This window comes from Microtus ochrogaster, chromosome 16, assembly GCF_000317375.1.
Source record: "Microtus ochrogaster isolate Prairie Vole_2 chromosome 16, MicOch1.0, whole genome shotgun sequence".
NCBI lineage: Eukaryota > Metazoa > Chordata > Mammalia > Rodentia > Cricetidae > Microtus > Microtus ochrogaster.
The window spans coordinates 55,365,483-55,378,653 of NC_022018.1; the positions used below are offsets into that span (position 1 = coordinate 55,365,483).

The window sequence follows — 13,171 nt, forward strand, 5'->3', positions numbered from 1 at the left end:
AAAAAAAAAAAATTTAAAAACTTCAGCAGCTGACTGGAATAAAAATAGTAACATCATAACTTTAGAAGCATTATAATAAAAAGTTTTATTAAATGCTCAATTCTTTAAATTATTTTTAAAAATCCCATCCCTGTCCTGCCTTCTCTCTAAATAAGCACTGCCTAAGCACTGCCTAAGTTGTGCTCAGCAAACTCTGCCATCGATCTCAAACCCGGAACAGGGCTCCCACAGGGGACGTGTGCTGGTCACGTGATGGCTAACCTTGGGTATCAGCTCGACTGCACCTGGAAATCACTGAACCCACCCAGCAGGGCACATCGCAGAGATTTCTCTTGATCATTTGAGGTCGGAAGACCTACCCTAAATCCAGGCCACACATTCTGTTGGCACCCGACACCCTAAAAAAAGACATGGAGAAAGGAAGATTTTGCTTTTTGCCTGCTTGTTCTCACTCTCGTTGCCAAGTTCATCTATCCTGTTGCTGAGACATTTCTTTGCTGGTATTAGAACCTACTTCCTCAGGACTCCAGTGTAGGCTGAAGATCAGAAGCTCTCTAGGGATCCCTCTGGACTCTAGCACCAGAATAGACAGACAGACAGACAGACAGACAGACAGACACACACACACACACACACACACACACACACACACACACAATCAGTTCTGTTCCCATAGAGAACCCTAAAATGGATCAGGACCCACACTTGTATAGCCCTCATTAGCTTACTGGCAATTGGGGAGGGATGGAAACAGCTAACACAAAACACCAAAAACAAAAACCAGGAAAAGAGGCTGGACAGGGTGGAGAATGTAGCTAAGTGGTTAGCACTTGCTTAGCCTTGTAAGGTCAGTTCTAGTCCAGAACCACAGAGAGGATTAGGGATGCAGTCCAACCACAGCGTTGTAATCTACGACAATTTATAAACACTCAGAGTGCCCACAAAGTCCAGAGAACAGCAGACTGCACAAAAGAAGGTCTCCGCCGCTCTCAGGAGTCATTCGGGAGCCCAAACAGCTTCACAGTGCCAGCTTCCCGACTGCTGTCATATTTGCCATCTTTGTCATCGCAGGCAAAGGCCAGCAGAGGCCTCTTGGGGTGCCAAGCCACGGTGAAAGTCGGGGACTCACACTGCACCTCCCACAGCTTGTCCCCTACAGAAATCAATATAAAGAATGTTATTTTTTTAATAACTTATTTAATTTTATGTCCATTGGAGTGAGGATGTGAAATTCCCTGGAACTGAGCTACAGACAGCTGTGAGCTGCCATGTGGGTGCTGGGAATGTTTGAAACCGGGTCGTCTGGAAAGGCAGCCAGGGCTCTTAACCCCGAGCCATCTCTCCAGTCCCCATAAGGAATATGATTAAGCAGCACATTCATTAAGTCCTCACAGAGAATACAAAGCATAGAGATGTCACACACAGGTAGGTGACAGGCTCTATACTCCCCAGAAGAACAATGGACAGCTATCATTGGTACCTTATACAGACTGACTTCACCGAATCAAACTGCCCAGTAAAGCAGCTTTTTTTTTTTTTTTTTTTTGGTTTTTTCGAGACAGGTTTTCTCTGTAGCATTTTCTTAACTAGTGATTGACAAGTAAGGGCCCTGCTCAATTTGGGTGGGGCCATCCATGGGTTAGTAGTCCTGGGTTCTATAAGAAAGTAGGCTGAGAAAGTTACAAAGAACAAGCCAGTAAGCAGCACCCCTCTGTGGTGTCTGCATCAGCTCCCGCCTCCAGGTCCCTGCCCTGTTTGAGTTGCTGTCCTGACTCCCTTTGATGATGAACAGTGATGTGGGAATAAACCCCAAATCGCTTTGGTCATGGTGTTTCATCACAGCAACAGCAACCCTAACTAGGATAAATACCCCAGTGATTTACTGCAGAACTTAATCACCAGATGACATACAATCCAAGCCACCAGCTCAAACAGACTACTGCAAATTGTGTGGTGTGTCAGAAATAATTCTATTAAAATAAGTTCTATTCTATACATTATCAGGAATAAAATAAAAGCTCATTCTTACCTTGTTTCAACCCACCAAAAATAGGAGTTATTTACTCCAATAAAAATACATAGACAGGAAAAAAAAAAGACTGAAAAGAAATGTACAAAAAATTAGCAATAGTTATCTCTAAATTATGGACCTAAAAATGTGAAACTGGCAAAGTAGCTCATCAGATACCAGCGTTTACTAAACAAAGCTGGTGATCTGGGCTCCACCCACTATCACTCACTATCAGTAACTGTTCTGTAGACCTATATAACCAAGGTCACATGAAAACTCTCAAGCAACTGTACCTGCCCCCTTTGGGCCACGGCTGGTGAAAGTTTAAGAAGCCTGCCCTAAAGGCCCTGCATTGCTGAGTGGTCGGCTACGCTCACCCAAGATTAAAAGCCTTTATCTCTTTAACACACAGGCCCACTATCCTCTCAAAGTACTTTGCATACCGCAGATGGTTCAATTAGGACTGTGAGGCCAGTCTGCACTGTCAACAACCCATGAAGGGGGTCTCCCTGAACTTCAGTTTAGGAGGCATGCCTGGGAGGGGCTTTCTTAACTGAGTTCCCTCAGGTGGGAAGACCCCCCCTGGAATGTGAGTTTTGGGGGCTGGCCCCTGGACTGAACGGAGGAAGGGAAGCTGAGCACAGATGGCTGGCTCTCTGCTCTTGGTCATGATGTAATATGTTCTGTCTGGCTCCCGCCGTGACGGTCTGTAACTAACTGTGAGCCAGAACATCCTTTCTTTAGGAAGCTGCTTTCATAAGAGCGTTTTATCACAGCTACAGGGAAAAACCAAGACAGATTATCCCACAACTTGGTGAGAATCATGCAAAATGCAACAAAAAGGTGAACACTCCATGCTTTCTCGCATTTGGGGTGCTAGATTTTACAAATACATAAAAGCATGTATTTACAAACTACTTCAAAGTAGAAGCAAAACTGGGGAGCACAGAAAACTGACAGGAGAAGCCAGAAGGGGGGAGGGCAGTAGGGCTTGGGAGAGAATGCACACAAATGCCCAGCTCTGTGTCTCTTATTTAAAAAGCTTTTTGCCCAAACATGATTGTGTATCACTTTAATCCCAGCACTCAGGAAGCAGAAACAGATGGATCTCTGTAAGTTCAAGGCCAGCCTCATCTATATCAGGAGTTCCAGGCCAGTTAGAGCTACAAAGTTAGACCTGTCTCAGAAAACTACACTTTTATAATGAAGAACTAATAAATGCAAAGCCACTTCCCTTCAAACATGGCACCTCTTCCTGTGCTTTCATCCCATCACTGTGTGAAACTGACAGTCATATCAACAAACTGGTCTCAAGACAAGTCCATGTCAGATAAGCTGGTGAAGTAGCATGGTGCAGAGCTGAAACATGCCAACAAAGGCCTGAGGCCAGGTATCAGACACAAGGACCACACAGTTACCTGTCTCCACTTCAGCTATGTCAATGAAATGGTCCTCTGAGGCCGACGCCAGCATCTTCCCATCGTGGCTAAAACTCAGGGTCCTTACCGGCCAATCCAGCCTATGAGAAAAGGAACAGAAACATCAGAATTGCCCCAAGGGAGGCAGGAACAGTTAGTTTACCCGACAGGAAAGGCGGCAGAGCTCCTTACCTGGAGAAGCACCGCACGCACACTAACTCATCGACATCCCAGAGGCTGACCAAGGCGTCTGCACTTCCTGTGGCGAAGTATTTCCCCATAGGGTCAAACTTGATACAGATACAGTTAGAAGGATGGGCATTGATGGACTGCACAGGCTTTAGTTCAGGGTAGCTGACAAACAAGACACACAGCCATCAATGTGCAGAAAGGGACCATGGCACTAAAACACCAAAAGAAAAAAAAACTTCCCTAAAAGAAAGATTTGCTCAAGTCACTAAATGAGCACAACACAGGCCTAAGTGAACCTATACCATTTAACATCAAGATAAACTGGTGAGGTTACTGGACTTCGCAGAAAACCACATCACCTCTGGGCTTTCTGAGAGCACCACTTTATAGCAGAAATAAAAAAGTAAGAGTAGCACACCCAAGACACAGAAGAAAAAAATGAAGCCAGGACTGTTATACCTAGCAAAACTATCCAATACAAGAAATACAAAGAAAGCACAGTAAAGTACCTACAGGTTTATAAACATATCACTCCTTCAGTATGATGACTTCTGTTCTGTTTAACTTGGGATGTACAGCAAACTCCACCCTCTCCACCACAGCTTCTACGCCCCTCTGTCTTGCATGACTCACTGATATAACTGATACAGCCATAGACCCTATGGACCTGAATTTTAGTGCCATGTTTTCAATTACTTATAGAACAAATATTTACTGACATCCCACCATTAAGACAGGCATTAGGTTAGGCAACAACAATTCAGTGGAAAACAAGACAAGCACAGCCTTTCCACCATGAAAATGCTAGTATAATGAGATAGAGATAAATAAAACACACACTATAATATAGAATTGAGAAATGCTTCCTACAGGAAGTTAGAAAGTGCATAAGATACACTAAAACCCTCCTCTTATCTCAGAGAGAAATCAGGATAGAAGGATGGGAGTTTACAAGGCAAGTTTCAGGACAGCCAGAGCTGTTACACAGAGAAACCTGTCTCATAAAATAAGAAAAAAAAAAAAGAAGAAAGAAATGGATAGAAGTGACTTGGCTAGAGGGAAAATAATATTTGAGTTGAATTTTTTTTTTTTTTTTTTTGGGTTTTTCGAGACAGGGTTTCTCTGGGGTTTTGGAGCCTGTCCTGGAACTAGCTCTTGTAGACCAGACTGGTCTCGAACTCACAGAGATCCGCCTGCCTCTGCCTCCCGAGTGCTGGGATTAAATTTTAAGGGAGTCAATTAGCCACAATTCAAGGTACATTAAGTCCCTGGGCCAGCAATCTGATAATTAACTGAATCTTTACAAACTCAGTCCCCTGTCAGTCAAATAGGATGATATAATCGATACCAGTAAGAACTCAATAAAATCCAGACTATCTGCTTCAAATGTGCCTAAAAGAAACTAGGATTTTTTTTCTTTGTTTATTTTTTGAGACAGCAGGCTTTCTCTGTGTAACAGCCCTGGCTGTCCTGGAACTCACACTGTAGACCAAGCTGGCCTCAAACTCATCTGCCTCTGCCTCCTAAGTGCTGGGATTAAAGGCATGCACTACCACTAACTGGCTGAAACTAGAATTTTTAAATATTCTTCTTCAGGTCTTGTAAGATAGGCTCACACCTAACTCATCTCTGTACCTGACATAGCACCCGTGCAGAGGTATGACAGTCCCGCTCAGCCAGAACCCCTCACCTGAGAATGTTGATACAGCCATTGCCATTGGTCAGGAAGAACATGTTATTATCGTTATTCCAGGAGATTTCGTTGACCTCAAACTTGAACTGCTCTTCTGCTTTGGAACGGTGCGTCTTGGCATCAATAAAGGTCACAACGTCATCCTTGTTGCCCACAGCAATGGTCTGCCCATCGGGACTCCAGCAGATATTAATGTTCTCCCCTGGGAACCCAGACACAGTCCGTCACCAACATCACCCTTGCCCAGCCTCCTCCAGAAGCTTATTCTGCTATCCTGGAAAGAAGATCAGAGCTATCTTCAGTGCTCACATCACCAGGTCAATGGACGGAAGCGCCCACTGGCCAAATGGTAACTGTGAGTCTCAGCATTTGTCTAAAGCACCACACCATGTCACTCCCCGGTACCATTCTTGTCATCAAGAGCCAGGCGTCGTGCGCTGAATACATGAAATTAAAATGTTCAACTTCATTGAATTTACTATCTATAGTGCATTTTAAAATCTATCAGAATTTGTTGTGGGAGCTGGGTGGTGGTGGCACACGCCTCTAACTCCAGCACTCGGGGGGCAGAGGCAGGCAGATGTCTGAGAGAACAGCCTGGTCTACAGAGTGAGTTCCAAGACAGGCTCAAAAAGCTACAGAGAAACCCTGTCTTGAAAAACAAAGAGCACTTGTTTTCCAGGAGACCTCAGTTAAATTACCAGCACCCACAGTTCACAACCAGCTGTAAGTTCACTTAGAGGGGATAAGACGCTTTCTTCGGGCATCTGTACAAATGTGGTACACATACTTGGAAATGAAAAAATACAGCCGGGTGGTGGCGGCGCACACCTTTAATCCCAGCACTCTTGGGAGGAAGCGGCAGGCGGAGCTCTGTGAGTTCAACATCAGCCTGGTCTACAAAAGCTAGTTCCAAGACAGGCTCCAAAGCTAAAGAGAAACCCTACCTCAAAAAACCAAATAATAATAATAACAAAAATGCTTCTGAAAAAAAATTTTAAATGACCTCTTGGAGTCAATTATGATAGCTCAAGATTTACAGGATACTATATGACATGAACAGTGTTTAAATGTCATGTACAACTTTTCAATCGCTTCTTCAAAACCAAGACGATCGGAGTTTTAGCCATTCTAACCTGGCAGAACCTCCCGCATTCTTCATGCCTTCGCACATGCTATCCCTTTTTGTACTGTTCCGACTGCTCGCCCTCTCACTCCGACCAGGAATTCCTACAGATAATCAAAAGTACTCAAATTCTCTTCTTCCTTGTCTCCTCCAGGCAGACATACGTAGCCATCCCGATACCCCACAATGTAGAGCACTGGCTACAAAGAACATAGTAAATGGTTGCTGACAATTACCCTAGCTTTCCCAACTAAAGCTCCTCGTTCCAAGGTTACCTTTGGTATTCACGGTGGCAATGCATTTGGTAGTCCTCACATCCCAGATGCGAATGGTTTTATCTCCAGACGCCGTGACAAAGAGGTCAGGGTTGCTTGGATGCCAGCAAAGCTGGTCCACGCTATCTCCATGTCCCCGGTAGTTGTTTTCTTTGACCTGAAAAGAACCCAGATGCCACTTCACACAGATGTACGTGCCTCCACCTGCAACCTAGCTTAATCCAGCCCTTTCCGAAACTTCTGCCCCTGTGAACTGCTCTAAGCTTCGACACTCGCCCTTACTCTTGCCCTTCCTGCCCTCCCTATTTTCTTTTCTACCACCACCATCATCCCAATCCACCTGTCCATTCCCAAAGTCTGTGCTATCATTTTCTTTTTTTTTTTTTAATATTTTTGTCTTATGTGCATTGGTGTTTTGCCTGCATATATGTCTGTGTGATGATGCCGGATCCGATGGAACTGGAGTTAAAGACAGTTGTGGGCTGCCATGTGGGAGATGGAAACGGAACCCAGGTCTTCTGGAAGAGGCAGCTAGTGCTCTTAACCGCTGAGCCACCTCTCCAACCCCGTGCTATCATGTTCAGATAAAACCTCCTCGACACCCTTAGGGACTCTAGCACTCCATCAATTCCCAGCCACTCCCCGTCAGGGATTCCTTCCCAGGGCTCTTGGAGACCCTCACCACTCCCAGCCAATTGATTCAACTTCCCTAGCTCGCAATCCCTTCGCCACACCTCTTTACTGCCACTAGGTTCATACTCAGCTCTCCTCCAGGCGGCCTCACCCCACTCGTTCCCCCCAACTCTTCCAGCCCCATCACACTCTTCCTCATCACCACCACCGACAGGTCACGCTCCTCTCCATTCCTCTGCCCCCTCCTGCAACCTCTTCCCGGCCAGAGCTAAGCCCTACAAGCTCACCAGTCGGTCCTTCTCCAGCAAGAACACGCTGGCAGTCTTGTCGAAGGACCCCGAGGCCAAGCGACGACCGTCGCAGCTCCAGGCCACCGAATGCACCTTGGCACTGTGCGCCGGGAACTCGCGCGTCTTGCTGTGGCCTCGGAACAGTTCCTGCATCCCAAGCACGTAGCGAGACGGGCCACTGCTCATAGAGCACCAGGCCACCATCGAACCGGGACCGGTTTGCGGGGGCGGCGGGGGCCCGAGAATCGACGTGGGTACCGCCATGCCGCCCTCAATGCCGCCCTCAGCAAAGACTGTGTACCGGCAGCTAGACTACTGGGCCTGGCGCCGCTGCTGCGCGCATGCGCACGGAAGAGCGCTGCGTCGCTCGGCGCAGGCGCGTCTTACCTGGGGGAGGGCAGGACTACAAATCCCAGTATGCAACGGGCATCCACTTTCCCTTTTGGAATAGCAATGATTGGTCCCTAAACTTGATTCGTTTGGGAAGAGTTCAACTTTTTTAATGGTCTTCTTACCTGTTTTTCTAGTCTTGCTTATTCGGAGAACCAAGATTAAAGCCTCCAGTTTACCTATCAGTAAGATACCTTTTTTCTTTTTTCCTTTTTGTTTTTCCAAGACAGGGTTTCTCTCTGTAGCCCTGGCTGTCCTGGAACTCACTCTGAAGTCCAGGCTGGCCTCGAACAGAGATCTGCTTGCCTCTTCCTCCCCAGTGCTAGGATTAAAGGTGTGCAACCACCATCACCAGGCTAAAAATATCCTTTTTCTTGTTTTTTTTTTTTTACAAAACCCTCATCCCTCCCCTAAAGCAGGAGGCCATTGCTAGTACTCGCTCCAGGAGAAACGTTAGCTGTTTGTAAATGTAAGGAATTAATAAGAGGCATGGGTTTATTGATTTGGGTTGGGCAAGGTTGCTTGGATGATTTGGGGTTTGGTTTGTTTGGGGGTTTTGTTTTGTCTTTTGGTCTTGGTTTTTAGAATATATTGCTCATGCATGATAGCAATTTTTTTTTTAAAAAGGGTGAAAAGTAAAATGACTGTTTGTGTATGCCACACGCACATCTCAGATCCTTATGTCGCTCATAAAACAAAAAAATTTCTCAAAAAAAAAAAATCCAGCTGAAAGAATCAGTAGTGAGCTCCCGGGATGAGAAGAGAAGAGAAGAGCTGCAAGCTCAGGATAGGGAGGATAGGGGCCATGAGAGGAATATGCTCCACACATAATATATACGTGTGTGAAAACGCCCATATGCAGCCAACTGTGGTATCGCAGGCTTGTAACCCCAGGACTGGGGAAACGGGTAGGCAGAGCCCCAGGACTCACTGGCCAGCTGTCTAGCTTCCTTGGCAAACTCCACGTTAGTGAGAAACCCTGTCTCCAAACAAAACTATCAACATGCCTGAGGACTGACCTCCATGGACTGCACATACACACAGATGTGCAGACACACACCCACAAAGGCACAAACATGTACCCATATGTACATATATATGCAATCTTTTTTTTGGCTTTTTATGACAGGGTTTATGTGTGTAGCTTTGGAGCCTGTCCTGAAATTCACTCTGTAGACCAGGCTGGTCTTGAACTCAGAGATCCACCTGCCTCTTCCAAGTGCTGGGATTAAAGGTGTGCTCCATCACATAAAAGAAATAAAAAGAAAATAGAGGAGGTGGAGAGATGATTCTGTGGTTGAGAGCACTTGCTGTTCTAGCAGAGGATGAGTGTTCTCTCTCCAGCACCCATAAAGTGGCCCACAACTCTTGGTAACTCCAATTCCAAGAGAGCTCCCTCTCTGGCCTCCACTGGCACCAGGCTCCCATGCAAAAAAACACTTATTTACACGGGATTAAATATTTTTTAATAGTGGGGGAAAAAAACAAGCGGCCTTGCAGAGGCAAGGCAAGCGGAGCGTCTTAGCAAGGTTTATAGCAGGATGCAGCGTTCCTTACATAATTCTCTCTTTCATAGATATATACAGACTTTCAATTGTTTGGGGATTGTTTTTCGTCTTTCTTTTTTTCCTTGAGAAAGGGACTTGCAGTTAGTTAGCTCAGGTTAACTCGAGACTCACTAGACAGCTAGAACTGACCTTGAACTTCCGTTCACCCTCTCTGCCTTTCTCCCCCACTGCTGGGATCCTGAGCAGGTATTACCACTCCACGCCAGGAGGGCATTTCCTGTGGGGATATACAGATGTCTCTTCTTCAAGGGTGAGTTTCAAATTATAGAGCTATATAATCCTTTATTCTCGTTTCCTTAATCAATTTATTCTCACAACAATGTGGCAGTGAATATCTTTATACAAACTTGTGAGTGCCACACTTTATTGGGGCAATTTTGCCAAAACAGTTGACGAGGAGTTTCTAAGAATGTGTCCAGCCATGTGAGGAAATATGGTCCTGAATAATAAATGAAGCCACATGTGCATGGAGCGCCTGCTTCCACGTTCTCTTTCCGGTCTCATTGCAATCAGACATGTTTGGAAACTGCGGGGATTTTATATAAAATAAAGTGCCAATGAAGTCACTGAGTCTTTGGGTTGAAAAGTATCTGCTACCTGATTTTTTCCTCTTTACCCTTCTTTTTCAAATATTTTTATGATTACATATTTTTGCATCCTTCTTGTGTTGGAGGCAAAGTGGCCTACCCCAAGTCACAGGACTAACATACGACAAAGCAAAGTATTCTTTTTGTTTGGTTGGTTAGTTGTTTGGTTGTTTTGTTGGTTGGTTGGTTTTTCAAGAAGTGGTTTCTCTGTGTAGCCCTGGCTGTCCTGGAACTCACTCTGTGGACCAGCAGGCTGGTTTCCAACTCACAGAGATCCGCCTGTCTCTGCCTCCTCCCAAATGCTGGGATTAAAGGTGTACACCACCACCGCCTGCCTGGGTTTTTTCTTCCAACTGTTGGGAAAATAACAAACAGTCTGCTTAAACAACAGGGGTACTGTGAGACAAGTTATCAGGAATATAATTATAGATGTGTTGTTCACAAGTTAAAAACTTCAGGCAAAGAAATACGACTGTCCCATAGAAGACAGCCTCAGTGTGGGAACAATTTGTTCCTTGGGGAAGCCTTGGAGGGGTGTGGTTTTGTATTTCAGCACGAGTCATGTGGGTGTACTGTAACACGGAGTATGGAGGTCTCTTGTATCTACTGCTTCATCTTTAGAAGCTGTTCCCCAGCTGTAAGAATCTTTATAATGATAGGGCTTAAGGACACCCGTTGAAGGGTTAACCTGTTAGGTTAGCAATATCCTGGACAGGTTTACACACAGGAACAAGACAAGCACCCAACACACTTTCAGCATTTAACTTCTCCTTTGGACAGAAGTCAGCAGTGTTTACAATATGAGCTAATCTTACCCAGGTGTTAGAATGAAAACATTATCATAGGGAATTTACTTCTATTTATTTCTGTCCTAGACTTGGGTAGTTGTCTTAGTTAGGGTTTCTACTGCTGCAGTGAAACACCATGACCATTTAAAGCAAATTGGGGGGGGGTCTATTTGACTTACACTTCCATATCACACTGTTCATCAAAGGAAGTCAAGATAGGAACTCAAGCGGCAGAGACCTGGAAGGAGGAGCCGATGCAGAGGCCATGGAAGGATGTTGCTTACTGGCTTGCTCCCCATGGCTTGTTCAGCCTGCTTTCTTGTAGAACCAAGACCACTAGCCCAGGGATGGGAACAACCACAATGGACCAGGCCCTCCCCCATCAATCACTGATTAAGAAAATAAAATGCCCTACAGGGCTTGCCTATAATCTGATTTGTTTGTTTGTTCTATCTTTGTCGAGAGGTTTTCTCTATGTATCCCTGGCTGTTCCTGAAACTAGCTCTATAGACCCAGCTAGCCTCGAACTCACAGAGATCCGCCAGCCTCTGCTTCCTGAGTGCTGGGATTAAAGGTGTGCACCACCTCCGCTACTAAAGCCTTATCTTTTGGGGGCATTTTCTTAATTGAGGCACCTTCCTCTCAGATGGCTTAGCTTGTGTCACGTTGACCTAAAGCTATCCAGCACAGTAGTCAATGCAGAGAAGACAAAGCAGGAAGGGGAGCCAGCTTTGATAATACTTGGGAATTTTTGTGTCTTATCTGGAAATTGTGGTCCTGGATCCACCTCTGGAACCCAGCCAGGTGAGTTTAACCTTTAAAGGATCCTCTGAATGAGTGATAGTTTCCAGAATCGGAGGACCTCAGAGGCTGTGGTCTTCCTTGCTTCCCTCCAGATCCCCTCTCTCTTCTGAGGTAGAGTGTGGAGGGGCTGCTGGCAGTCATCCCAGGTAGGTTGGTGAATGGAAAACTTGGTCCCTAGAACAGACATTCAACCTTGGGTTTGTCAGAGAGGGAGGGGTTTGATCTTCCAGTTATGAAGATCGCTGGTGGAAATGGGGACTATAATCCATAAATGGAGCCAGCTGCAGGAGAGGTGTCACCATCACCTGTGGCTTCCCTTAGAGGAGAGGGACCAAGAACCCAGAGGGGCTGGGTCCTATGAGGACAAGTCAGGAGAGAGAAACCCTGAACACAACCAAGAGCAGGGAGGTAGGGCATAGGGGGACCCACTGTGGGTATGGGAAGGCCTAAAGGTAGAGTCAGGAGCAGTAGCTTCAGGAGTCACGGGCAGGGGATAGATAAGGTGGCAGCAGAAACTCAGGGTCAGGGTTCTCAAGCAGTATGGGGGACTTATTCTTCCACATTGCTAAGACCTTCTGGATACCATGTTTATGGTCTCCAGCAGCCAGAAAGGTTGTGTTCCTAGGATGTCTAGCCATGCTCGAATGTAGAGAAACTACTCCGGGTGCCCAGCTCTTGCTGGACTAAAGCCTGGCAGCAACTTCGATGTTGAGCAACCTGGCTCATGCTGTTAGATGTTGCAGATGTTGGCATCTGGCCAACACACACTGAAAGCTGGACAATGGAGTTCCCTTGGAGAAGTGGACTCAAACTCGGATCCCCCTGTTTTGAAACCTAATTTAAAGTTTTGTAATGTTCATTACAAGGGGAAGGTTGAAAGCATCAGTGAGGTTCGGTTTCCCAAGTCTGCCTAAAACTGGAGACGATCAATGGGAGCAGAGAAGTACAGACAAGGGACAGAGACAATGAAGATAAAACTAACAAGCCGGGCAGTGGTGGCACACACCTTTAATCCTAGAACTCAGTGGTGATGGCGCTAGCCTTTAGTCCTAGCATTCAGCGGTGGTGGTGGTACACACCTTTAATCCCAGCACTCGGGAAGCAGAGGCAGGCGGATCTCTGAGTTTGAGGCCAGCCTGGTCTACAGAGCAAGTTCCAGAATAGCCAGGGCTACACAGAGAAACTCTGTCTTGGGGGGAAAAAACACACCCAAAACAAACCCAAAACCAATGGACACAGGACACAGATTGATGGACACCCAGACAAACCAGATTAGGGTGTGTGGTGGCATACAAACCACATACCAGACTCATTTTTCCCACAAGTTCCCTGATTAGTGCCCCAGACTGGCCAGAAGTAAAAAACCCAGGCGCCTCTCTCTCCTCTCTCTCCTCTC

The 13,171-nt window shown here is 46.0% G+C and overlaps 1 protein-coding gene across 1 annotated transcript; it reads right to left on the reverse strand.

Annotated features, from left to right (window-relative positions):
* Positions 1 to 29: 29 nt before the first annotated feature.
* On the reverse strand, positions 30 to 7,971 carry Thoc3 (THO complex 3). Its single transcript, XM_005355196.3, has 6 exons — positions 7,636 to 7,971; positions 6,716 to 6,872; positions 5,312 to 5,516; positions 3,622 to 3,783; positions 3,430 to 3,530; positions 30 to 1,153 (listed from the first exon to the last, which is right to left on the reverse strand). Exons 1-6 carry the CDS (start codon positions 7,900 to 7,902, stop codon positions 990 to 992), a joined length of 1,056 nt encoding a protein of 351 aa, XP_005355253.1. The 5' UTR covers positions 7,903 to 7,971; the 3' UTR covers positions 30 to 989.
* Between the last annotated feature and the right edge of the window lie 5,200 nt (positions 7,972 to 13,171).